Source organism: Vombatus ursinus, unplaced genomic scaffold (assembly GCF_900497805.2).
Source record: "Vombatus ursinus unplaced genomic scaffold, bare-nosed wombat genome assembly UNPS02014832.1, whole genome shotgun sequence".
NCBI classification, from domain to species: domain Eukaryota; kingdom Metazoa; phylum Chordata; class Mammalia; order Diprotodontia; family Vombatidae; genus Vombatus; species Vombatus ursinus.
Genome location: NW_020954610.1, coordinates 3,260,341 through 3,287,991, shown reverse-complemented (window position 1 = coordinate 3,287,991; position 27,651 = coordinate 3,260,341). Strand labels below are relative to the sequence as shown.

Sequence of the window (27,651 nt, the reverse complement as noted above, 5' to 3'; positions counted from 1 at the left end):
AATGAGGAAACTGAGGCTTATAGGATCTAAGTGACTTGCTGAAGGTAACAAATCCTGAGTACTAAGCAATAAATTGACTTGCATAAGGTTGCATACCTAGTCAAAGAATGAGGCAGGATTCCACCTCAGGAATTTCTGACTCGAAGTCCAGCACTATCTACTGGGCTACCTATCCACTTAGTCTAACTAGTAAGGAAGTAATGGAGCTGGGACCTGAACTTGGGCCTTCTCATTCCAAGTCCCATGCTCTTTCCACAACACTATACCTGCCTTCCAGGCAAGTGAATTTAAGGTGAACTGAACCATCCTGAAAGTCATTTATTTTCCATCAGCAGAAGAGAAAATCTAATCCTCTTCCATTTTAATCAAACTGAAAGGCTATTTGTGGCCACAGCCCCCTCCTCTAAAAGCTCTGCTCCCCCCAGCACCATACCTGAAGTAGGGTATTTGAGGTCACAACCTCATTTAAGGATGGCCAGATCCCATTTGGAAGGCTTTGACTCCTCAATTACTTAAAAGATGATGCACATTTATGTGCCCTATGATTATACCATAAAAACTAAGGGGCCTTTAATAAGGTTATTCTCTCTTTATAGCATGACCCTGTTAATGATGACCTATCCTCCAACTCAAAAAAAAAAAATCTCTTCCTAAGATGCAGCTTGAGCATTAACTCTGCATGGGGGTTCTTAACCTGGAAACTGGGAATTTATTTTGTTTTTAATATTTTGAAAATTGAATTTCACTATACTTGGTTTCCTTTGTAATCCTATGCCTTTTATTTTATGCATTTCAAAACATTATTTTGAGCAAGGGTCCACAGACTTCAAAAAAAGGTGAAGAAGCCCTGCTCTACAGGAAGCCTTTCCTGTTCCTCTCCCACCAGCACCCCTCTAAATTCCTTGTATTTGACTATCTCATATTTGTTTTTGTTCTATTTGTATTTATTCTTATACTTGTCACCCTGTTAGGATGTGAAATCCTTGAGAGTAGAAATCGATTCATTCTTTGTATTTATGTCTGTCTCTTCCCCCTGCCCCCAATTAGCACAGTACCTGGCACAGATTCCAAAGAAGCACAAAATCATCAGTTTGGAACCTCCCTCCCCCCAACCCATCCTTTCCTACCTATCCTATGAACCTCTATTCTGGGTCAATCCAAAAGTTTTCCAGACAGTATCCACCTAACAAGCTGGAGGCCTTCTCTGCTTTTGTCCTACGTTGTAAGGGGCAAGTGAAGCTCTCTGGGCATCCAGCCGGCATCCCTCCTCCTTGCCACAGGACCAGTCCATCTTTTCTTTTTGTCATACAATTCCTCAGTCACATCCTTTATTCTTATTGTTCTGCTTTCAGAGCTCTTGATAGTTATCATGTGGCTACCCTCCCAAAGCCACCACAAGCCTTTGCTTGGCCCTCTGTTCATCTTTAGCTCATTGGTTGACTGTCTGATTGACATCTGAGTTCCCATTAGCACAGAATTCCTCTGCAACACAGCGGCCCTTCCTTCCACTTGGAATTTCATCCCAGCTCCATACCTGAACAACAATACTGTTGAACCTAAGGCAGGAGTATACTGGAGTTGGCTCAAAAGAACTACTTGTTAAATTTTCTGTGTGAGCATTTACACTTTAGAAATTGGCAAATGCTCTGCTTTGTTGATTTGTAGACTTAAGAAGGGGAGCTAGGTGGCTCCACAGTGGATAGAGTGCCAAGCCTGGAGTCAGGAACTCATCTTCCTGAATTCAGATCTGTTATCAGACATTTAGTAGCTGTGTGACCCTGGGCAAGTCACTTAACTATGTTTGCCTCAGTTCTTCATCTACAAAATGAGCTGGAGAAGAAAATGGCAAATCACTCCAGTATCTTTGCCAAGAAAACCCCAAATGGGGCCGTGAAGAGTCGGATACAACTGAAAATGACTAATCAACAACAACAAAGACTTAAGAAAGCGATGGAGAAAATATTCATAATGAATATTAAACTTTAAAGTGTCTCTTGTGTACATTTCTTCCCTCCTCCCCAAAGAGTCAGCTGTCAGACATTTACCAGCAAACCAATGACCTGAGGTACTGTAAGTATGTAGTGGTCACTGCTCTCACCTATACAATTCTCTCCACTGATATAGCACACACAGACTCAGGAGCCATGGCTATTGCTTAGGACTAACTCAAGCCACTCTCTCTGACACTCATTTTGCAGCAGAAGATAGTGGTTTTTGAGAGAAAAAGTGAGAATAAGGAAAAAGAGAGAGCCATATGGCTTAGCCACTGGTGGGGTTTTTATTTTTTTCCCTAGGGGCCAACAATTATTTCTTTTTGCTGTTGGATCCAGAAAGGATCCCTTGTACCTAGCACAGTGCCTGGCATATAGTAAGTACTTAATAAATGCTTGTTAAATTAAAATTGAATTGATTTCTTCCTCCCCCCCAAAAAAATTATCAAAGAAATACTATCCACTGTACTCCATACCATCTCTTCTATACCCCAACCCCTAAAAAGGGAAATGGGGTGGGTCCCTTGAATGATGGCAACTACATGTATATAATGTGTTCACTTGAACTTGGATAAGAAACTGATTTATCATCTACACCAGAATCATTCAATATGCCTAAGACAGGGAAGAAAAATACAAATGAATTTCTGAGGATATAATGAAATCCTAAAGTACATTTCAGAAGCTGCCCTCCTGGACATAAACAAAGCAGGTTGGTAACAACAAAGAGCAGGTCACCATAACAAAACATCTCATCGACTGGACCATAAATCAAGCATCCTCCTCTGTCTCCAGACTGGCAGTCAGTGATTTCCACAGAGACATGATTACACAGGCAGATGCCTTGAACAGCTCCGTGAATGCACAACAACAAAGCAGCTCAACCTGAAATCACAGGATTGAGAGCCGGAAGGAAGCTGAGGGGTCATCTAGCCCAGGGGCTCTTAACCCGGGGTCCATAAACAGCAGATCCATAAACTTGATTTTTTAAAACATTTTGTAAGCTATTTCAGTACCATTTTGTAATCAAAGATATTTTATTCCATACATTTAACAATATTATTTTGAGAACGGATCCATTTGCTTCACTATACCGTCAAAGGTTTTCATGACACAAAGAGTTAAGAACACCTGATTTAGTCCAACCTCCTCATTTTACAACTGAGGAAACTGAGGCCCAGAGAGATTAAAGTAATTTGTTGAAAGTTACATAGTTAGTAAGTAACAGACCCAGGATTTGAATTCAGGTCTTCTAACTCCAAATCTATTGTTGTATGCTGTACCATTCTTTAAAAAAAATTTTAAAAAGCTATACTATTGTATTCTCACTACTCTTTTTGAGGGACAGAAAAGGGGAAAATAACCATCTACTCAGTGATAATAAAGCTTCTTATAAAACTTGGGCTCCCATTGCACCAGAATCATTATCAGCAACTTTTTGCAACTGAACAGGATAGAGCTTATTTCACTTCCCCAATATCAACATGGCACTTCCAAAAGATAGAAGGAGTTAAGATGGCTCTAGGAAGCAGTGAATTCTGCCCCCTAACAGAAAGGGAAGTCTCTGGGCTCCTGATAATTAATGACTCCATCTTGCAGCTGAAGTTGCTTGTGTGTACACATTTGCCTTGTTGTCCAAAGTATGGAAATTGTGAGGATAACACATGGTACTGAATGGGGAAGGATGAGAGAATCATGTTGATAGCCCTAAATGGAACAGAAAAGGGACTACCATTTTCTAAACCTCAACCAACCTTTCCAACTTCACTTGGCATTTTTCCCCCACAGGGCAACAGAACCAGAATGGTATTACAATAAAAAGAACACTGAGTTGTGGGGTCGGAGGACTTGTGTTCAAATCCTGGCATTGACACTTAGTACCTGGATCTTGGGCCAGTCACTGAACTTTCCTGAGTCTCGATTTCTTGATTTATAAAATGAGGGGGTTAGAGCAAAAGGCCTCCAAGGTCCCTTCCAGCTCTAATATGATTCTAATATGATTATAGAGTAATTGGAAAAAAACCCACAACCCAATTCTTGGGTATCTTTTTATTCAAAACCCAAGTTTGGGATCAACACTTACATTTCATTTGCTTGGCGATTGACTTGTTGGGTTCTAGCCAGTGCTGGAAAGGAAAAGAAGAGACCCACAGTCAAAATGCTGCATGGTACAGTGAAGATGTAAAAACTAAGAGGCTTTTAATAAGGTTATTCTCTTTTCATAGCATGATTCTGGTAATAATAACCCATCGTCAATTGCTCCATCCTCAGAAGGTCACCATGAACTATTTAAGCAATAATAATAGAGGAAAGGGTCTATAATTACAAACTAATAATATTAATGTCTACATGAGTAATATTTGAGTCACAGTGCATCCGATAGGGAGGCATTAGGAACACAATATGCACTCAAGGATGAAATCCCTCACTGGTTTACGAATGAATTTAGGAACTGTCAATTCGGTCTGGCCTTCCTAGGGATATAGTCAGTTCTGCTTTAACAAGACATGTGCATTCCTAAAAATCACTGTACTATGCAAAATTGCACGCTAAAAACCATAGGGTTTATACAGAAAATGGGGTCAGGAATACAACACTAAACATAACTTCATCAGTGATAGGTTAAAAAAAAAGACAGAACCTAATAATAATCGTGTCACAGTTTTATACATGTTAAATAGTTAAGAAATACATAAATACTATAACAAATAATGACAATGTCCATGGCTGATCCTGCCGCTCAGCCTATCCCCAGTTCCCATGGGGTCCCAGGCTTACTACCCATCAGGATGGTAAAGTCAATGACTCTGGACAGGGCAAAGGGTAGCCTCAGAAGGCCATAACTCCAAGACTTGTTCAAGTTGGGATGTTGAATGAGCATTTTTTCATGTAGAAAAATTCATAATGAGGAAGAGTAGCAAAACACAACCTTGTTGTATAATACATGTGGTGAGAACAGAGGTAAACTTTTGAGGTATCTTTGTTTTGTCCACTCCAATGGGACTTGGTTTTTAGCTGGGTGTAGTATTCTGTGTTTTTTTTTTTTTACTAATATACATAAATAAATGCAAAATTCAGGTTATGCTCAAATTGTTCCCTGATATGTCAATCATATTGAAACAAATTTGTGTTTTCAAAGCAGGTGTTATAGCAAAACTGACTGTGTGAAAAAAAAAAAGACTCAATTAGACAAACACTAAGCAATACTATTGAATAACCATCTCTACCTCCCTTTATCCTTAGAATGGTGTTTTAAGGCTGCCTCACAATAGCCCAAAAATAATAATTATAGGTTTGCAAAGCATTTTACATGCATTAAATTATTTGATCTCCACAACAACCCTGTGAGATAAATGCTATTATCTTCATTTTACAAATGAGAAAATAGAGGCACAGAAAAGTTAAATGACTTACCCAGGGTCACAAAGGTAGGCGGTGTCTGAGGCAATACTCAATCTGAGATCTTTCTGACTTCAAATCCTACACTCTATCCATTGCAGTATCCTCCCAGTCTTAAAGATCAGGAATCTAAGGCTCAAGGAGGTTAAATCACTTGTCCAGGATCACAAGGAATATATTTTAGATGTAGGATTTGAATTCAAGTCCAGAAATCTTTCTACTATACCATCTAGCCTCAACAAACTTTAAACTTTTCTTTATGAGTCTGGACTACCACTCAGAATAGTTATTATTGTGCTATAATGTATCAAGGGGCAGCTAGATGGCACAGTGGATAGAGCACTTGGAATCAGGAAGACTCATTTTTATGAGTTCAAATCCAGCCTCAGACACTTGACCCTGGGCAAGTCCCTTTAGGCCCTGTTTGCCTCAGTTTCCTCATCTATAAAATGAGGTGGAGTTCCCTAGAGCACTTAGTGGATAAGTGACTTGCCCAGGGTCAGAAGGCATACTTGAATCCAGGACTTCTCAGCTCTCTAGCCACTTATACCATACTGCCTAATTAAGGGTCTTATTATTGCTTTTTTTTTCCTTCAGGAAAATAGAACCATATTTCTAGGAAAACTAGAACTTTTCCTAGTTCACAGCTGTGTTCTTACAGATAAAAGTAACTGTCATATAACTAAGAAATGAGAGTTCAAGCACTGTGACCTGTTGCGAGGTCATTTAAGGAAATCATTTTTTTGAGCTTCAGAGGAAGCACTTTATGCATTGAATAGAGTCCACAAACCTAGAGTAGAAACAAACTACTTTGTTTTCCAAGATGGTGCTTGGGTTCACTAGCTGATGAAACTGTTACTTTTCAGATAGCCCCATCATCTTTACTGTGATTATTTTCTACTCTTTCCCATCTGCAACTAAGGGCCAGCTAACCGACAAAAAATAGGACTGTCAAGCCATTCACCTCTCCCCTCTTTCTAGAATTCTTCTCCTCCTTTTTCAAATCATTCTGCCCCATTAAAGCTGTTGAAATGAGTCAGCAAATGATAAGTCAGAGACATACCAGTAAATCAAATCATGCGATTATTGTACATATAAATAGATTATACTTAGGCTATTTTTTAATAGTCATTTATTCTGCTTTGTAATCAGATGTAGTAATTAGAACATCTCTGATTTCACTGCCATTTTCCTTGCAAATGAAACCTGGAGTATGCAGCACACTGGGCTTGCTTTAAAAAATAACTTTTCCCTTTCATCAATAAGCATGCTGTTGCCCTGGAGAAAAGGAAGATGTTGATCCTGCTAACCAACAACATACCTCAAGATGATGCTGGCTTACAAGAGGTAAGGCCCTCATCAGCTCCCATCTGGACTATTGTAATAATCTCCTCATTTTCAGTCCCTTTCCTTGCCCATCCATTTACCAAATAGTTGATAATATAATCTTCCTTTGAGGCAGAGGTCTTACTAAGGCCCTCCTCTGCTCAAAAGCTATCAATGGCTCCTCATTAGTGCCAGAATAAAATGCCAACTCCTTGGCCTGACATTTAAAACCCTTCATAATCTGGCTTCAACCTCCCTTTCCAGCTTTATTTCACATTGCAGTCTTGTAAGCACGCTATGTTCCTCATGTCCCACATTTGACACTCCCACTTCTCTTCCTTGGAACAGACTGTCCCTCTTTCCGGAAATGAACTAGCTTTTCATCTGCCCTGTTTTTGACCCTCCCTTCCTCCTGCCCTTTTCCCCTTCATTGGATCAGTATTCTCCAGCCTAGACCTGTAGAGGCCTGAGGGAATTAAGCCACTCAGCTCCTTCTTGGTCCTGTTGCTATATCTTTGTCCAGATTATGCCTACTAACCATGGGCACTGCCTCAATCAAACTGAGACCTACTAAAAGACCTTAGCTTGAAAAGGCCAAGGTCCCCTACTGCATCCTGGGCCATCTCCAGCTGTCCTGATCTATATGTGGCCACAGAACCCAGATGGTTCCAGAGGATAAAGTAAGGCTGGTGACTTTGCACAGCTCTCTCTCACTTAAATTCATTTCACTTGCATATCATGGCATCACCTCCTTGATGTCAAGGTCTTCTTCTAGAATGAAGGACAAATAACAATAACAACTAACCATGAGTATCCTACAGGACTCAGCACTAGGCCCTCTTCTCTTCTCCCTCTAGACTATTTCATGTGGATCTGATCTCTTGGTTCCCAAAAACCAAATTATCATCTTTATGCTGATAATTCTCAAATCTACTTATCCAGCCCTAAACTTTCTGCTAAACTCCAGTCTTACATCTCCAATTGCCTATTGGACATCTCAAACTAAATGTCCCATAGACGTGTTAAATTCATAATCTTTAATCCCAAACTGAATTTATTATCCTTCTCTTCCAAACCCTTCCCTCTTCCTAACTTCTCTACTGTTGTCAAAGGCACCGCCATTCTCCCAATGACCAAGGTGTCAGCCTCAACTTCTCACTCTCTCTCTTTCTCATTCCTTATATCCAATTTGTTGACAAGTATTGTAGTTATTACCTCCATAAAGTCTCTTGAATAAACCCCCTTCTACCTTCTGACATGGCTCTCACCCTGATACAGGCCCTCATTACCTCACATTTGGACTATTACAGTGGCCTTTTGGTTCCTCTTCCAGTCGTTTCCTCCCACTTTTCAGGTCCTAAGGTGATGTTCCTAAAACACAGGTCTGATCATGTTACCCACTCCCCAGGTCCACTCACTAAACCTCTATCACCTCCAGAATCAAATGTAAATTCTTTTATTTGATGTACAAAGTCCTTCATCACTTGTCCCCTCCTCCTCACCTGTCTTTTTATACTTTATACCCCACCTTGTACTCTGTGATCCACTGACATTGGCCTCCTACCTGTCCCATGAACAAGAAACTCCAATTCTCAACTACAGGCATTTTTACCAGTTGTTCCCCATGCCTGGAATGTTTTCTCTCTTCATTTCTGCCTCCTGACTTCCTTCAAGTCCTACCCCAAATCTCCCCTTCCCTGACCTTCCTAAATCCTAATGCCTTCCCTCTATTGAATATGTTTTTCTTTATCCTGCAGATAGCTTGTTAGTGCACAGTTGTTTTCATGTTGTCTCTGTCATTTAGCTGTACACTTCTTACGAGTAGGGACCATTTCTCGCATTTTTTGGTTTCCCCAGCACCTAGCATACAGTGGGCACTTAATAAATGTTTGTTGATTGACTGAATGATTGGAACTCTGCTTAGGACTGAGCTATCCTGAATGGTAACTGCATGCAAACTCACCTAACCCATTGCTTCTAGAAAGGGCTTGTCAATATTACACCTACTTCCATTCACCATTCCTGTGACTTTCAAAATCTGGTTCCCTTGACACCACAAGCCCATGGATATTGCTTCCCCTTTAAAAGAACAAAAATTCCTAGAGGGCAGAAACTATATTAGTTTTTGTATTTCTATCCCCAGTGCCTAGCACTGTGTCTGGAGCATAGTAGGCATTGAATAAATGCTTTTTTCATTCATCCATCTCCATCTTCCAGAATTCTTATCTTTCTCAAGACTCAGCTCAGAAGCCACCTTCCTCAGGAAACTTTTCCCCAGCCCCACCAGTCCTCAGTACTTTCTCCCTCCTAAAATGATTTTGTAGCTCCTTAATCTATGCCGACATAGTATCCTCCAGCAGAGGTGAAGCTCCTTGAGGGCAGGGGTTGTTTGGTTCTTATCTCTTATCCCCAGAACCTAACCCAGTGCCTTGCATCTAGTAGGTTGTTAATAAATATTTGTTGAATAAATAACAATAGAAGCAAAGCAAAGAAATACTGGACACAGTCAAAACATCTCAATTTGTATTCAAACTCTATAAGCTGTTCAGCCTTGGGCAGACATTTAACCCCTCTGAGCTCTAGTTTTATCAGTAACATTTGACTAATACCTAATACTAAGAAATACTTGAAAAAATTATAAATCACTAAATAAGGTATAGGGCAACTAGGTGGTGCAGTGGATAGAATGCTAGGCTTAGAATCAGGAAGACTCATCTTCCTGAGTTCAAATCTGACCTCAGATACTAATAAGCTGTGTGACCCTGGATAAGTCACTTAAACCTATTGGCCTCAGTTTCCTCATCTGTAAAATAAGCAGGAGAAGGAAATGACAAACCACTCCAGTGGTCACCAAGAGTTGGATACAACTGAAACAACCAAACATCAAAATATAAGGAATTATTATTATAACTAATATATTAGTTTCTTCACCTATTCAGGTGTAAATGTTTTAACATCTAGAAAAATCAACACATCCACATGCAAAATGGACTCGTGTTAATGTGTCCTCTGAGGCAATGTACTTCAATGTGATTTCGGGGCACTGGGAAGGCTTCCCCCAAAGCTCTGCCACTTATTCAGTGATGCCTAAAATTCCAGGCACATTTCTTTAGCTTAAGGCTTTGATCCCTATTAATATGCAAATCTACATGAGATATATTAGCCTCCTGGTAGTTAGAACTCAAAGGGTCTTCTTAGAATGTCAGAACTAGAAGGGAATTTGTTCTTGCTCCCTTTCATTTACAGAAAAATTCACTGGTGGTTTTTCTTCATTTCTACTAGAGGCTCCTTTTGGAGAAGGGAAGAGAAGATCAAAGAAGGACTTCAGATCTCAGCCCTAGTTAGTGTCAGAGCCAGGAAGAGATCTCAGATTTCTTGATTCCCCATCTACTGAATTATGGGTGCCTGAAAGACTACTGCTTCTGATCCCTCATTTTCAACTGTTAGCAGGAATGTGTGCTTTAGTATTAATGAGTTTTATATTCTTTTTCTTGAAAGTGGGTTGTGTGAGGAAGAGACCTTGAGGTCCCTAGATTCCTAAGGGAAATAAATGGAATAATAAATGAAAGCTAATTGATTTTAACTGGTTATCAATGATATTGAGGCTATATCTACTGGTCAAAACTGTATCAGGGTGCTAATCACTGGTTAAATGACACTGGAGAGATGTTAATTGTTTGACTGATGTTGGAGGGAACACAGCAGATATGATATTCCAAAACCTCTAAAAGCTATCCCTATAACACAGAGTAGTAGCTGCATGCTGGGGACCCAATGTGCAAGTCCAAGTGCAAGTTCATTGTGGTTAGCTATAATAACAATATTTTATACAGTAATTTATAATTTTTCAAAGTGCTTCCACTTATAGTTTCTTAGATATTAGTATTGAGCAAATATTACATATTTTGGAGCTCAGAGTGTCTTACCCACACATGGATTAGCCGGTAAGTTCAAAGCCCTTATAAACTACACACGTATGCTAAAGTGGCCAAAGAAGCTTAAGTCTAAGGAAGGAAGTCATGGAAATGGCACTGGCATTGGAGTCATAGGACTTAGGAGTCAAATCTTGACTTTGCCATCCTAAGTAAGGTTGGACAAGCCATTTAATTTATTTTCTCTATTGTAAAATGAGGTTTGTACTAGATGATCTCTGAGGTCCCTTCCAGCCCAAAAATTCTGATTCTAAATTGTTTTAATATCCCATTAAGCTTGTTACAATAGTATTTTACTTGAGTGACATGATTGCTACTTTATACCCAGCCACAAATACACAATTCTAGGCTCCAGGGACCGTATGTCGACATACTAGGTAAATCACCACAAGATGGCAGTCATACAATTTGAGGCTGTGGTCCTCCAGACAGCGCCATCTCTTCACTTGCAAGGTTTAAGAATCCATTGACACCCACACTGTAGGCAACTAAATATTTAATGAGATTGTGCAATCCTGTTCTGTGTTATTAAAATATAAAACTTTTAAAACTCAAGCTGACAAACAAATATTGGAATAAATTCCCTATGGCGACCAGAATACACAAGAAACAAACCCTCTCAAAAGTATGTGAAATTAACCTATAAATCCAATTTCTACTTCCCTAATTTATAATCTCAAATCAGTGTGCTCTCAGCTGCATTCATAGACATCTTTGGAGATGCTTCAAAGTTTACAGCTTCTGTGGTCCCCACAGTAGTCTTTCAGGCAAAATCTGATATTCCTGCCTGTTGCTGGCCAGTGAGAGAACTCAACCTCTAATAATGGTATTTAGACCTTCTCTAAATAATAACTCATCACCAGTTAAACCAAGTTTGAGGCTGTTTATGTCACCAAGAGAGCAAAAGCTTTGCTTAGAGAAGATGACATTTGTCTAGCCTCTCTTAATCTGGTGTTTTGTTGTTTTGTTTTGTTTTTGCCTCAAATCAGAATGGGCAGGTCATGAATAGAAGCAAGATGTTGCTCCCCAACATTTCTCACATCTCTCCTCTCCACTAACATAACTACCACTTTATTTCAGGCCCTCATCACTTCTCCCCCAAGATTACTGCAGTAGCCTCCTAATTGGCCTCCCTGCCTCCATCTCTCCCTACTTCAGTTCATCCATCCTACAGCTGCAAAAGTGATTTGCCTTAAGCACAAATATAATCATGGTACTCCCCTTCTCACTCAACTTTAGTGGCCTCCTGTTGCTTCTAAAATAAAATAAAAATTCCTCTATTTAGCTTTGAAAGCTCTTCACAACCTGGTCTCCACTACCTTCCCAATTTTATTGATCATTCCTCCTCCTTCTGCACTCATCGAACCAGCCAGACTATCTGTCTCTCTGTTCCTCACACACACTATCCTATGTCCCATCTCCCTTCTCTGGGACTGTGCACTGGTTGTTCCCATACCTAAAAATGCATGCCTTTCTCACCTCTGCCTCACAGAATCCTCTTCTTCCTTAAAAACACATCTGAAGTACCATCTTCTAAAAAAAATCTCTCCTGATGTCCTCAACTTCTTTCCAAATATTTTGTATTTAACTTTGTATTTATTCACTTCATATTTCATTTTATATATATACGTATCATTATATATATATATACACTTACACATACATATATTTCATTTAAATATATCTATACATATACACATATATGTACGTATGCATGCATGCATGTATGTATGTTTTTCTCTCTCCTTAGAATATAAGCTCCTTCAGAGTAGGGATTAATTCATTCTTTATATATATATCCCCAGTACTTAGCATAGTACCTAACACATAGTAGGTGTTTACTAAATACTTGTTGATTGGTCTTTAATGGAAGCAAGATTTTGCTGCTTCCAATTTAATTTGCTTCAGATTTCTGATTTCTGACTTTCCCCTTCCCTTTCCCCACAAGGAAGCTGGTCACTTTCAGCTAATGCTTATCATTTTTTCCCCCAACTCTGTCCCTTTAAAAACCTCTTACAAATGGCAACCTAATGTGGCACAAAGAGCATTGGCTTTACAGTCAGGACATGGGGAGATGGGTTCAAATTCCACCTCTTACACTTAAAACTTGTGTGACCTTGGGCAAGTCACAATCTCTCTAGAAGTTTCCTCTTCTGTATAATAAGCAGTTGCACAGATCCCTTCCAATCCTGAATATATGATACAAATCCTCTATAAATAACTACCGAATCTATACAGTTAAAGTTATTCTGCCTACTTGTGGACAGACTAATTTGACTATGCTATTCCCAAAGAACTCTTGATTTTAAAGTATCTGGGGAACTCAGTCTACAAGGAGAGATCATTAGCAGTCAAATTCATAACCCAGTGACAGGAGACAAGGAAACAGCCTTTCTGTTCCATGGAGGGTGGCCCTGGGATCACAGACGCCACTTTTGCTCACAGTTGACAGCACCTGTGCAGCATTTTTCCCCAGGAGCACAAACACTCTTCTGGCTGCAGGAGCAGCTGGTCAGACATAATGTCATCTGGCACTCTGGCACCTTCATTATATAGTAACCCAAAACCAACAAGGCCATTTTTAATTCCACTCCATATCTATTCCAAAGTCTCCTCTGGAAAAAGGAAATTGGCAACCAATGAACAAAGATAGTCTTTTCCAATTATTTATATGTGTGTATATACATATATATATATATATATATATATAATGCTAGCTATTTTTATTTATTTTTTAAATTAGGGCCTGACCTCTGGTTGCTTCAAGATACTAGCATTAAAAACTTCAGGATCACTTATAGCATCTGTTCGGATTCAGTCTGCTGGACTTAGTAGAGACACCAGATCAGCTTTATCCCTACTGCATCTCCGAACCCCAGAAACTCAAGGGATTCTCTATATATTTTATATTACCTATATTATTATATTATAAATTATATGTTGCCTATATCATATTGTTTTATGTATTATCATATTATATACAGTATACATATTATATACATATTATCATATTATAATATATTTATGACATTATATTATACTTAGATAATTCACAATATTTATAAATAGTCATATGATATAATAGTTATATCTAATACTTATAATGTATAGTATTTATATATTAATACTTATAAATAAATTATATAATATTTATGTGCTATATGTTTATACTATTATGGTTATTATTAGGGCTATCATTTATAAAGCTCCTTAAGATTTGCAGAGCACTTTACATATTATCTCACTTGATCCTCACAACAGCCCTGGAAGAATGGTGCTATAATTATCCCCATTTTAGAGATGAAGAAACTGGGGCTGAGTGATTTCAATTAAATTTCAATTAAATCAAGTGATTTGCCCAAGATCACACAGCTGGTAAGTCTCTGAAGCAGAATTCAAATTCATAATATATAATGTCTGTTAATAGGCTACAGACTGGATCCATGATTTCAGCAGTATAGGGAACTCCCAGGTAAGGAAAGTTCCTCCAAAGCAAGTTAGAACATTTTCTGCAACTTACAAGCTTAGTGAATCACCTGGACAACTGAAGGATTAAGTAGCTTGCCCACAGTCATTAACATGGGTCAGAAGTGGGACTTGAACCCAGGCCTTCTTGTTAATAATGTCTATCAATAATATTTAAAATACTTGTATAGTTAATTAAATAGGAACTCTGCTACTACTCTCTTGACTCTTCTATACCCAATATTATCACAAGAACAAAGAAAGTTATTGCACGAGAGTTATGAATTCTCAAGATTACATGAGCTTAGTCATTTGTCCTCTCTGGGTCTCAGTTTCTCCCTTCATAAAACAAGAGGGTTACATGAAATGATTCCTTAAGGATTTTCTTAAGGCTCTTTCAGACCTAATTCCTCTAAGGCTATTTCTAATTGAGCTTCCTTCACAAGCAGGAATGATACTACTGATTAAGATGTCCTTCCCAAGTCATATACAAAGGCAAAATTGACACTTTAAGATTGGTGGAATCAAAGGAAAATACATTGACCCAAATCTTTTGCTGGACGAGGAACCAAAAATTCATCATTTCTGGTCCTGAGATGACTAAGACTTAAGCAACTCTCAAAGAAACCAGAATTATAACATCCAACCAAGGACTTTTAAAAATGGTTCCCTCCAAATAGAAATAAAATGATAGAAAGAACACTATACTTGAGAGGCAGAAGCCAAGTTTTGATCTTAGATATGCTGTATGACTCTGGGTCCATGACTGCACATCTCTATTTCTGACATTCTGTATGAATGGGGGTGGATGGAAAAGAAGAAGATGACAACACCTTCCCAATTCATGAAGATGTTCACAAGACCAATCAAATCACATAGATAAAATCTAATTAGTACTGCAGAATAAACTATATTTATTAATTTCTATAAATTAAAGGCTATATTTACCAATTGGCATTCAATCTGGCCCTTTCTGCAACAAAAACTGAGTAAATAAAAGAAAAAGAAAAATGGAAATATTGAGTCCTTTTACTGACAAACCTCTTCACTTCAGGAGCATATGGGGCATGAGGCATCTTGCTAAACATATGGTGTTCCAAATGTAATAGTGCTAAATATTTAATACATGGCAAGGTTTTACCGTAAATCACAGCCTCAAAGAGATATGAGTCAAGCCAACCCCGCCTGCACTGCTTTAAAGGAAAGGTAAGGTTTCTATAACTCATTTGGCTTTTCATTTTTCACTATTGATTAGCCTTCTACTAAAATGATGCATCATTTCTGTTACAATAAAGTAAACCAGAGAAGCTGGGGAAAAACATCTAGAAAACAGGAACTTGATGGGAACCACTGCTCAAAATAAACTTCTCATTTTTCCTCTGTGTGGTCCTGAGGATGAATGTGTTTGTTCTCTCTCTCTCTCTCCATCTCTCTCTCACTCTCTCTCTCTCTCACTCTCTCTCTCTCACACACATTCTCTCTCTCTTTGTCTCTCCCTCTCCCTCCCTCCTTCTCTCTCTCTTTCCCAACTCTCATGCTCCCTTGTTTTCCCTCTTCTTCTCCCTACCTTCCCCTCCTCCCCATCTCATCCTCTCTCTCCGTATCTCTCCATTCCTAACCTCTTCTAGACTAAGGGCTCTTAACCTAGGGTCTTCGAACTTGTCCTTTTTAAAAAAATAATTTGATAACTAAATTTCAACATAATTGGTTTCCTTTGTAACCTTATGTATTTTACTTTATGCATTTAAAAACCTTATTCTGAGAAGGGTTTCATATGCTTCAAAGAGGACCAGGACACAAAAAGGGCTGAGATTCCCCAGTCTACAGGCAGAAGAGTGTTTGAAGATAGGACACGCCTTGGAGTCAGGAAAATTCTGCCTCACACACTAGCTGTGAGCCCCTTGTAAAGCCATTTGTCCTATCTGGGCCTCAGTTTCCCCATCTGTAAAAGAAGGAAGTTTTGGACCCAATTACCCCAAAAGTCTCTTTTTGGCTTTAAATCTAAGCTCCCAAAATCTTACATTAGAGGGGATAAATTCCAAAAAATAGCTTTGAAAAAAATGCTATGATTGTTTCTAACTTCCCCATTTCCTCATACAACAGCCATACATGGATTTCATTCAGTTTTGTCATTTACTAACAACTACAGTAAATTCTCTACGAATAAGCCAAACTCACCATTTTCACTGAAACATTACAAGACATTACACAATATTCCAGCTGTTGTCTAAAAAGTTTTAGGCACTGAGATTCTCCCTTACATAATCAATTCCTGGTATAATATAGAGCAGGGGTTATTAATGTTTGTACATCAGTGATTCCTTTGGCAGTCTGGTGAAGTCTGTGTCCCACCCCCTTCTCAGAATAAATACATAAAATAAAATACATATAGTTAAAAAGGAGACCACGAGCAGCTAAGCAGCACAATGGATAGAATACCAGGCCTGGAGTCAGAAAGACCTGAGTTCAAATCTGGCCTCAGATACCTACTAGCCATGTGACCCTAGGCAAGTCACTTAACCCTGTTTGCCTCACTTTCTTCATCTGTAAAACAAGCTGGAAAAGGAAATGGCAAACCACTCTAGTATCTTTGCCAAGAAAACCCCAAAAGGGGTCACGGAGAGTCAAACACAATTGAAAACAACTAAACGATAACAAAGGAAAACAATTATGTTGAAATATAATTATGAATTGTTTTTAAGTTCACAGGCCCTAGGATAAGAACCCCTGGTGTAGAGGGACACTGGAACCCACTACCAATGGACAGCAAAGTTTCACAAAGGATAACAAACCAACATACAAATCAGTCTAAAGGTTCTACTGCCTGTCTAGATGAAATCTTCCAATTGTCAAGGATAAGGGAAACGAAACACATCTGTCTATGTACACGCTGGTTAATACATTTTTTAAATGCAAAGAATCATTCCAAGCAAGCCCTTAGCCCTTCACCATACACACAGGGTGGGGTAGGCAGCCTCATCAGTTCTATTCTCTACATAGCAGCCACTATACCATTCTATCCTTTTTGTTTCTGTATCCCTCCAGAAACCAGCACAGTACCTGGCACATAGTACATACTTGATAACTGTTCCTTGATTCACTCTTTGATCCCCTAGAAGTAGATTTTTTTATGTTGGCTTTTAAAGTAGAAGAGAATGACTAGACCTGTGACTTCATCAGTTTAAGAAACTTCTGAGGATCCTACTTGTACCAATGCCAAGTTGGCACCTTCTCTGATGCCTTAATGTCTTAAAGTCAAGCCTAGAGTAGTCATGTCAAATTCAGGAACCAAGGAACCATGAATATGAATTTCCAATGGGCCACATATTGACTTAGAAAACCACATATTCACATTATCTATCTTTGATTCTACTTTTACTTATTTTGTTAAATATTTCCCAATTACATTTTAATCTAGTTCGGGTAGCACTTAGGAGTATTGGGGGCCTACATGGGCAGCGTGCTGGACATCACTCTACTGGAGCACGAAGAGGTTAAGTGATCACACCAGGATCACACTGCCATTGTGTTGGAGGCAAAACTTGAACTCAGGCCTTCCTGGATTTGAGGCTGGCTTTCTATTGTTTTGTTTTTATAGTAACTAAACCTATTACCTGACCTTCTTCCTTCTTTGGGGTGGTGCAGGGAGCCCACGGATACTTTTCTATTTAACATTTTGGTGTGGACAAATGCTAAGCAACATACAACAAAAATACATCAAAACCAGTATCAGCAAATAAAATAGCTCCTTTCTCAGAAACAAGGAACATTCTCTCCTCAAGGCCTGGAATTTAATGGGTGTTTAATAAATGTTTGATAAGTTTGTGGATTTTCCCTATTATCATAAGGAAGAACAAAGGAAAACCACCAAAAAATACTGGCTTTTGTCCATGGCTATCGGGGCTCACTGCACCCAAAGAGGAACAATCAGGCTGCCAGCTGCCATCTGTAGGAAATGAGATATTTTCCAAAAATTTTTGAAAGAATTTAATCATTATCTCGGAAATTTTGAGAAAAATAGTAGTGCATTACAGTTTGGGGCCTAAGTTACTTTATGGGAAAACCTATTCAGATAAGGTATTTACCTACCCGTTGCTTCTCAGGGTCCACATAGCGAATGCCAAAATAATCCTTCTCCAGCAAACTGTAATAGTTGCAGATGTGGTCTATGAGAAACTGACCTTTGGTCTCCCTCTGCAAAGAAAACACACTTATGTCAACGGGCTGACAACAACAACCCCTTGGAGATCATTGGATTTCTATTCTCCCTGGTGCAATTCTGTCTTTAATCCACTAGGGTATAAATGAGTATGCTAGTGTTACGCAAGCCACCACCAATTTATAAAGCAATTGTGTTCCCAAATTTCATTTGTAGGTCTATTTCTATTGGGAAAATATGTTCTGAGCTACAAAGGTCTATGGTGTAAATGGTGATTCCTTGGCCAGTCTACAAAAATCTAGGCATGTTGTAAAGGACAGAATGTTACTAGATATGGAATCAAAATACCTAATTTCAAATTCTGGCCCTGATACTTAATAGCTATGTGTCTGTGGGCAAGTCATTTTTAACTTTTTTTAGACTCAGTTTTTTTTTTAACTGAAAAAATGCTAATAAAATTATTTCTAGACTACAAAGTGCCAATGCAATCCAATCAGCAAGACTTTTAATAAGTTTTTTTCACTCAATGCTAGACACAAGGGTGCAAAAATGAAATGAAAATCAGGGCCTGCCTTCAAGAACTTTATATTTTCTTATGTCTGGGAAGGAGAGAAATACAACATGCAAATGGGTGAATGAGTATATGCGTAATTATTTGAGGAAGGAGAAAATTAAGAACAACTTGGGGACTGAAAAGTTTTCCCATGAGAGTTAGTAGCACATGACACAGACCCAGAAGGAAGCTAGAAATATTAAGAGGGAAGATGAGGAGGGAATACATTCCAGACATGCTTAATAACCTGTGCAAAGGCACATGGTGGGTACTTCTAAAAGTGAACCACTAGGCTCTGATTCTTATAACCAAGTCACTGCTCAGACTTTTACAATCTAGCCAATAGCTCACAAGTGCTCAGATTCCTTAAACGTCTGGCTAATATGGCGGATCTTTAATAAACCCTGTCTTTGGCTGAAAAAATAAATAAATAAATAAAAAGTGAACCACTATTTAAACAATTTGAACAAAGCAAAAGTATCTATTAAGTGCTTACTGTGTGCTGAGCATTGTGTTACACACTAAGGGCACTAATAGAAAAGTCAAGACCCACCCTAGCTAAAGGAGCTGACATTATAATTAATGGAGACAACACATTTCAGGACACTTTGGCTTCAAGGCAAATGGAAAGGCCTATAAGTCCTAAGGGTTCTACAAGTGGTATAGATGACAAGGCCAATCGGTCCTTAAAGTGTATCATGAGTTCGAAGGCCATAGCTGGAGGTCTGACCATATAATAGCAGCAAAATAATATGGTAAGGGCTGGTAGTTCTCTGTGTCTCCATGGAAGGATTATAGTTAGTGACTCCTAGCTCTTTAAGGGGGTGGCTAGGTGATGCAGTGGATAGAGTGCCAGGCCTGGAGTCAGGAAGACTCATCTTCCTGAATTCAAATTTGTCCTCAGACACTTACTAGCTGTGTGACCCTGGGCAAGTCACCTAACCCTATTTGCCTCAGTTTCCTCATCTGTAAAATGAGCTGAAGAAGGAAATGGCAAATCACTACAATATCTTTGCCAAGAAAACTCCAAATCAGGTTGCAAAAAACTGAACACAACTCAACAACAAATATACTTCAGGCGCAGCTAGGTGACTCAGAGGATAGAATGCCAGGCCTGGAGTCAGGAAGACTCATCTTTGTGAGTTCAAATCTGGTCTTGAATACGTACTAGCTGTGTGACCCTGGGTAAGTCACTTAATACTTTTTGCCTCAGTTCCTCATCTTTAAAATGAAATTTCTTTAAAAAGAAATGGCAAAGTACTCCAGAATCTTTGCCAAGAAAGCTCCAAATGAGGTCCTGAAGAGTCGGACATGACCAAAATGACTAAACTAGAGCTCATTTAACCTAGATAACCTAAATTTATAGCCCAAGTAATACTAAATAGAGTTCGTGGTACTGGGAGCAATGGGACATACAACATAGGAAGAAGAAGAAATGAATTTGCTCCCTCTTTCCATAGTACAGGGCTAACCTTCAGTATCTTTAGTTTTCACTCACATCACTTTCTACCTCATTTTCCAATCTCCAGATGCCTTCCATCTCAGGTCAAATCCTAAAATAGTATGTGACTGTTCGGGCATGGGAAGAATCCTGGAGTGGTTACCATTTTCTTGTGTGATGATACTAAATCTCAGGCATAAAAGATTTCACTCCCAGCCCATGCCTAGAACCTAGTAATACAACAGGCTTCTAACACTGCTCAAAGGGTAGGGAATTAGTACATGCTAGGGAAGAAACCAACATCCTTGTCTGTGTAAAGCTCTAGTTTTCTCCAAAAATCTCACATTGAGACATTTAATTAGGCTATAGTTTACTCTCCTCCCAGGAAAATGCCAGGTAATTAGTTTTACTTAGGAGAGACTAAAAAAAAAAAACTAAACTAAACTAAACTAAAACGGATTTTTAAATTTCAATTCCCATCAATGCTTTTTTAAAAAATTATATCCTGGAGGTTTAAGTGACATCAGCATTTGACAACAGCTAAATCCAGAGACCAAAAGAATAATCAATGGATTTACTAGCTTTTATAGATTTACTCTGTAATCTATTCATCTCAGTCAGCTTCCTGTACATTCAAATCACCAAGCATAGCATTTGAGTTCATTAGAGAATTAACAGGTTCTGGGGGCAACTGTGGGCTGGAAAACATGACAACAAAGCTCTCTTTTTTAACAGTCACTACACGGCACTAAACCTGCCATGCTGAAAAGATGTGGGTGAATTTAAAAAGTTAAAATAGCAAGAGACGGAGCAGACTTAAATTCTGCACAACATTTCCTCCACACAAAGAAAGTGTGAGTAAGGGCAGCTCCCTGCGGGCTTTCTTTTGACCAATAGCCATCCTTTGAAGTAAAGCAAAGGTGACTGTCACTGGGGCTGTCTGAGTGTGGCTGAAAACATGGCTAAGTATATAAGCTCCTTGAAGGCAGAGAATGTCTTTTGCCTCTTTATGCATCCCCAGCACTTAGTATAATGCCTGGCACATAGTAGGCCCTGAATAAATGTTTATTGATTGATTGATGGGATGTCCCCACACAAACACAAACCAGGTATATTTCCACCTGTGGTAGCAGGGTTTACTTTTCTCATACTGGAACAATACAAAAACTCTACCTTATCTCATGTAAATGGGAAAATTCCTATTTGCCAAACATTCCTCCTGGGGCCCAGAGAGACCTCCAGACTGTCAGTCCTTTCCAATACTGAGCACACAGTTGATGCTTTCTCTTTCAGGAACTACATCACTGTTTGCCACTTTTTCTCAGTACTTTTCTAGCTCTTCTGGCACCTTTATTCCTACTATTCTATTCTCTTTCTGTCTTCTATACACTGGACAGAATCTGAGTTGATACCACTGCACAAAATCAAGAGAGAAATCCATGCTCTGTTCCAATTTTTGCCATTGATTGGCTGTAGCCCCTGGATCTGGAGTCAGAAAGTCCTGAGTTCAAACCTTGGCCTCAGATACCTCCCTATATGACCCCAGGCAAGTCACTTAACCTCTATCTGCCTCAGTTTCCACATCAGTAAAAGAGGGATAATAATAGCCCCTATCTCCCAGGGTTATTGTGAGGATCAAATGAAATAATCTTTTTATAACACTTTGCAAACCTTAAGATACTATATAAATGTTAATTATTGTTATTTCTTTAAGTTATTGCAAAAACCAATATACAACTCTTAGGCTATTTGTCATTTGCCATGTTGTCATTTAATATTGAGCTCAATTCTGACACTGAGGAAAAAGCAAATGCTTTCCATCTAATAGGATTCTGAAGGGCAAAGGTAACCAGATTTGATGGACATAGAACCAGATTTGAAACAAATGACTGCAGAAGCTAGAGACCTAGGGATATTTATCCGGCAGAAGGAAAGAATTGAGGAAGAATGGGTGGAGAGAACTGTCTTCAAATATTTAAAGGATCACCATATGGAAGAGGAATCAGGTTTATCTATGTGACTCAATATAGTAAAACCAGGGAATATACAAAAAGGAGGCAGATTTGGGTTCAGTCAAGGAATTTCTCAGTAGTCAGAACTATCAGAAAATAGAATAAGTTATTTCCTGAAGTAGTGATTACACTGTCACTGAAGTTACTCATATTATAATGGAAAAAACCTGGATCTGAAGTCAGAAGACATGGGTTTGAATTCCTGTTCTGCTTAATTCCTGTGTGACTTTGAGCAAGTCCCTTAACCTCTCTGGGCTCAGTTTCCTCAGCTATAAAATAAGGGAACTGGACTAAGTGGCCTTTAAGTTTTCTTCCAGCTCTAACCCTAAATGCAATCCCATCATGATTCACAACTCCCTCAACCTATGTTTGTGCCATAGTGAGAGCAGCTAGTCACTAGAGGGCCCAAGGTACACACAGATAAGTAGAATGATGCCAGATATCACATGGCTCCTAATCTTAATTTTTCACATGAGTGCTTCCAGATGTTTCTTATCTGCATATAAAAACAGTTTAATGTCATCAAGTTTTAGCATATTATAGAGCCTCCTTAAGAAAACCCACAACCATTCAATCAAAAGAGAGGTCTGACAATTCACACAGGAAAAACAAAATGGAAGAAAAATGCCCATATCCTGACTATGACATGCTGTTGAATGGAAAGCCCATTGAGTGACTCCATCACTACATATGCATAACATACAAACTATGAACCTAGATATGCACAGCAGATGAACTAAAATCAGGGCCCAGAACTGAAAAGAGAAGAGAAATTGAAAGAACGAGCTGAGACTGGGTTGCATGCGGAAAATTAAACAATGCTTTTAATAATCAAAAGCTGCTTTCTGACACCAAAGTCCATATTTTTTCATGAAGCATACTAAAATTAAAATACTCTGGAAATGTTATAAGGCTGGGCAACATGGAAGAACACAGCAAAAACTTCAAAAAACCAGGACCACAGATGATCCAATGGTCATTAAATATATATAGTGGATGTAAATAGAATGTAACATTATTCCTAACAATGACTTGGGCTCCTTATGGTCATAAAAGTTATTATCCAGAAAATGTGTGACTGGAAAAGGAGGTATGTCAGTCACATACATAAGTAAGAAGGAAGGGTAACAGATAAACAGTCTTAGTAATACAATGGTATCTGTCTAAAGACAAAGAAGATTTTCAATGCATTGGTAATTCTCCAATAAGGATTTATAGAAGGAAATTGACAAGAATACAACTGACCAAAAAGATACAAACAAATGTGCTGTGATCTGCATTGATAGAGGGTATACTCACATACAGGAGAACTGTGATTTGTAAGTATACAGAGTGTTCAAAAAATCTTAGTGCAATTTTAAGCATTAATAACCAAAAAAAATATACTAAGACTATTGGGACACCCTGTATAAGTATTCCTAGCACCTAACAATGGTGCATTTCCCTACATATTTAAAGTTTTGTCAAATGGAATCAATTAGGTATACAAAGAACAAGTATCTTAAGACTTTGTCTTCAAGGGTAAACAAGGTATATGTAGATTTAAATAGTTATATGATATCCCAATCTCACTCCATCCCCCAATACAAAGCTGTTCTCTCTTCCATCCCATGAGGACTAGGTCTCCTCCACTCTCTCAATGTTTGTTACCTCCCAACTCTGTCACTATCTATAATCAATCCTGCAGCTGTCTCTATTTCTAATTTCCGCCACTCTTTCCTCTACTGTTATTCTATCATTTTTCCCACTCTTCTCAGCTTTCCTACCAAAAAGAAGTAGACCAGCAGTTTTAAAAATGTGATCCAGAGACCCCTGAGTTCCTGAGACCATTTCAGGGGGTGCACAAGGTCAAAGCTATTTCACAATAATACTAAGGTGTTTAAATTTCTAACAAGGTAAATATCAATAGATAAAAGCAAAAAAAAAAAAAAAGCATTTATATAGTATCTACTCTGTGCTTGGCACTGTGCTAATAAGAACTTTACAAACATTATCTCATTTGATCCTTACAACAAACCTGTACAGTTATCCTCATTTTACCATTGAGGAAATTGAGACAAAGAGAGAAAAAGTGACTTGCCCAGGATCACAGTGAGAAAGTGTCCGAGGCTGGATTTGAAGTCAGATCTTCCTGATTCCAAATCCAGCCCTCTAACCTTGCCACCATTTTGTTGCCTCTAACCCACAAAACCCAAAAGTTCATTAGGGTCTTCAATAATTTTTAAGAATTAAAAAGAATAAAAAGAGGTTCCAAAACCAAAAAGTTTAAGAACTGCCTCAGTGGACCACGTAAACATCACCAGGCAATCATAGTATCTATTTTCTGTTTCTATTTTCTCTTATTCCAGGAAACAACCAATCACAGAACATCAGGTCTTCAACTTTTCTCAGCTATCAGTTAATAAGCATTTATTAAGCAACTACTATATGCCAGCCAGCCTGCTAGGTCCCTGTGGATATAATTACATACAATAAATTAAATAATCCACTTCTCTCTCTCTCTCTCTCTCTCTTTCTACTTCTTAAGATTTTAGGAAGGCTAGTCACCAGATAATTAAAGTTTTATTGCATTTGAGGAGTTATTAATGCTTTTTGCAGTTTCAAAGATGCCTTATCTCTATTTTCTACTTCTCCAGCAGGTATATTCAAATTAAAATATTAAACACAGTCAAGCCCACATGAACATTAAAATGAGAAAGTCACAGAGTGCTTCATCTCCCTTGAGCATAAAAGACACTTATTTAGGCATCTTCAGCTCAACTTCCAAAATGTTTTGGTTTAAAATAGTAACAAGTGAAGTCGTAAGGACCTCAGAAGTCATCCTATCCAAGTGAGATCTGCAGGAAACTCCTTTTCCCACCAGTGGGGAGTTTGACTATCAAGAAACAGTTAATTCCACAAGCATTACTCTCCATCTTTCTCCCTGCACCAGCATTAGTCAGCACCAGTCTCTGTGATCTTCTGTCCAGGCTCCCTTTTCCCTCCCCACAATGCCTGGTCCTGAGTAACCCAAATAAAAATCCTATGAAAACCCACTGGATTTTACCCGTTTGAGTACTCTCCTCCACTTGGCACCTAAAAGAACTTGACTTATTTCCAGTGATCCAACTGCCCTTCTTAGGGTATTTCCCCTTAATATTTTCTCTCTCTCAACTACCCTTGTGCTGTGTTCTGTCTTGTGGTGTTCTCCCCTTCCTTATATTGCACCTTGGAATCTCCAACTTCATTAAGACCGACATATATGTAAAGGTGTTCATTTTATCTTGGTGAAAGTCCTATGGTCGTGTTAGAAGCTAAGAAAGGGGAGCACTTTGTTAACAACTGATACCTTTTGGATGGTTTAGAGGGTCTTATGCAAAGTGCCTACAAAATCCAGCCATCTTTTCATGAAATGGTTCCTCAATACCCCTCAATGAAAATTCCCTATCTTTCTAGTCTGTTGCTAAGTTTACTCGCTTCCTCAAAAACTTTTTCTAACTGAAAAATCAAACCATTTTGATTTAGCATTAAACTTTGGACTAGACTTGTATCTCATAAAAGCACCATCATCTCTCTTCCATTCCAGATGTTGTTGTTTGTCCTTCATTCTCAGAGAGGACCAATGACAATAGGAGGGTGTTGTCTTGACTTACAAGTGAATTGGATTTAAGTGATGTGAGCTATGCACAGTCATCAGACTCACTCTCTCCTCCAGTCACTGGAGTACAGTGGCAAGATATAGCTCAAAACAACCGGCAATGGCCCAGGATGCAGTGGGAGACGTTAGCCTTTTAAGGCAATGGCTAGTCAGCGATTAAGGCTAGTAAGTTGCCAACATTGTCGAAGGGTGACAGAGTTTGCACAAATCTGCTAAACTTTCTGAGCCTCACTTTCATATAAAACAAATGAATTGGAAAAGATGATTCCTAAAGCTTCTTACAGCTCTAAATCTATGCTCCTATACCCAAAAGTAGGAAAATACTGAGCATATGAAAAGTAAGTTGAAATGGACACTGATTCTAATAATTCTGTACTCAAAAATGGATACATTGGGATAATATGTAATGTATATAAATATGCTCAAGGAACTGATTTGAATGTGAGGGAAATAATGAAGGATTCTTAGAAGTACCAGGCGAAAGATTTCTCAGTAGCCAACACATATGTTGAGGGATTAAGTGCTATGAAGGTGCAAGATTGGCATTTCCCTTTATCTTGCCCTGGATCAAACACCAGCAAGTATTCTAATTAACTTCTATTTTTTTCAATCGATGAAAATCCACCTTTTCTCTCTTCCCCCTCCCTTCCAGTCTTAAGAAAGAAAGAAAAACAAAGCTTTGTTACAAACACACATAGTTGAACAAAAGGAATTCTCACAGTGGCCATGTTTAAATGAAATATGTCTCAATTAGCACCCTAAGTCCATCACCTCTTTGTCAGAAAGTGGGAAGATGTTTCATCATCATTACTCTAGAATCACAACAAACATTTATTAAGCCTCTACTACATACTAGCCTCTGGGGAAAAAATACAATGAACAAAACAATCTCAACTCAAAAAGAACTTATATTCTAACGGCTGTAAACTGTGAAAACGACTGTTTTATACTGCCACCAACCTGGTACTTCTACTCAATCAGTGCTCATCCACTCTTCCAACAAATATGCTGAGTAGAGCAAAACTGGGAGACAAAAAAACGATTAAGTCTTCAAGAATTCTACTTATACTAAGAAGAGGTTGCTGCACCATTTTTCTCATTGCCATTTCAGTTAATTTGCTGTTGGTCTAGTAGAAAGAATATGAGACAAGGGGAATGACCAGTTTCTTCTTCCTTCTTCTTCCTCCTCCTCCTCCTCCTCTTTCCCTTTCCCTTCCCCTTCTCCTTCTCTTTCTATCTCTAGTTCCTATTACAGGGCCTTGCCCAAAAGATGTCCTGAATAAATGTTTGTTGGGTTGGATTGGCAAATTTTGTGTATGTTACAATATAAACTCCTAAAAAAGAGGGTTCATGTCATATAGAAAGAAGTCTGTGTGCAATGCTGGGCACGCAAAAGGTACTTAAATCCTAAGTGTCATAAGGAAGGAATTAGGAGGAAATTAGAGAAAGAAAGGGAGGAGAGAAGACAACGAAGGTTAAAAAAAATTAGATTGGCTAGCATGTTTTATAGTTTTATCTGCAGTAGAGGCAATTAATACAGCCCACAGATGTGCCCTTGAAAAGGCATACTAACAAAAGATGAAGTCTGGGGCCTCCTTATAAACGTTAACTCAAAAAGAAAGTCTTGTGGTCTATTTTTCAGTCCTTACATATATACTCTGAATATTCCAGTAAAGATCCTGAACTTCTTTTTCATCTTTGAGAATACTGCATGTTTGGTCTCTGACCATGTTCTA

General features: G+C 38.6%; 1 protein-coding gene across 2 annotated transcripts in view; it reads right to left on the bottom strand.

Moving 5' to 3' along the window:
- The window catches only part of LOC114025952 (FERM domain-containing protein 3), a 335,752-nt gene that overhangs the window by 153,463 nt on the left and 154,638 nt on the right, over positions 1-27,651 (bottom strand). Inside the window, exons 2-3 of one of the 2 annotated variants that reach the window (XM_027839493.1) lie at positions 18,203-18,307; positions 4,075-4,117 (exon numbers count right to left, since the gene is read on the bottom strand). In XM_027839493.1, the coding sequence (XP_027695294.1) occupies positions 4,075-4,117; positions 18,203-18,307 (148 nt within the window). Of the gene's footprint in view, positions 1-4,074; positions 4,118-18,202; positions 18,308-27,651 lie in introns of those variants that run through there. The other variant, XM_027839494.1, reaches the window with a different exon arrangement.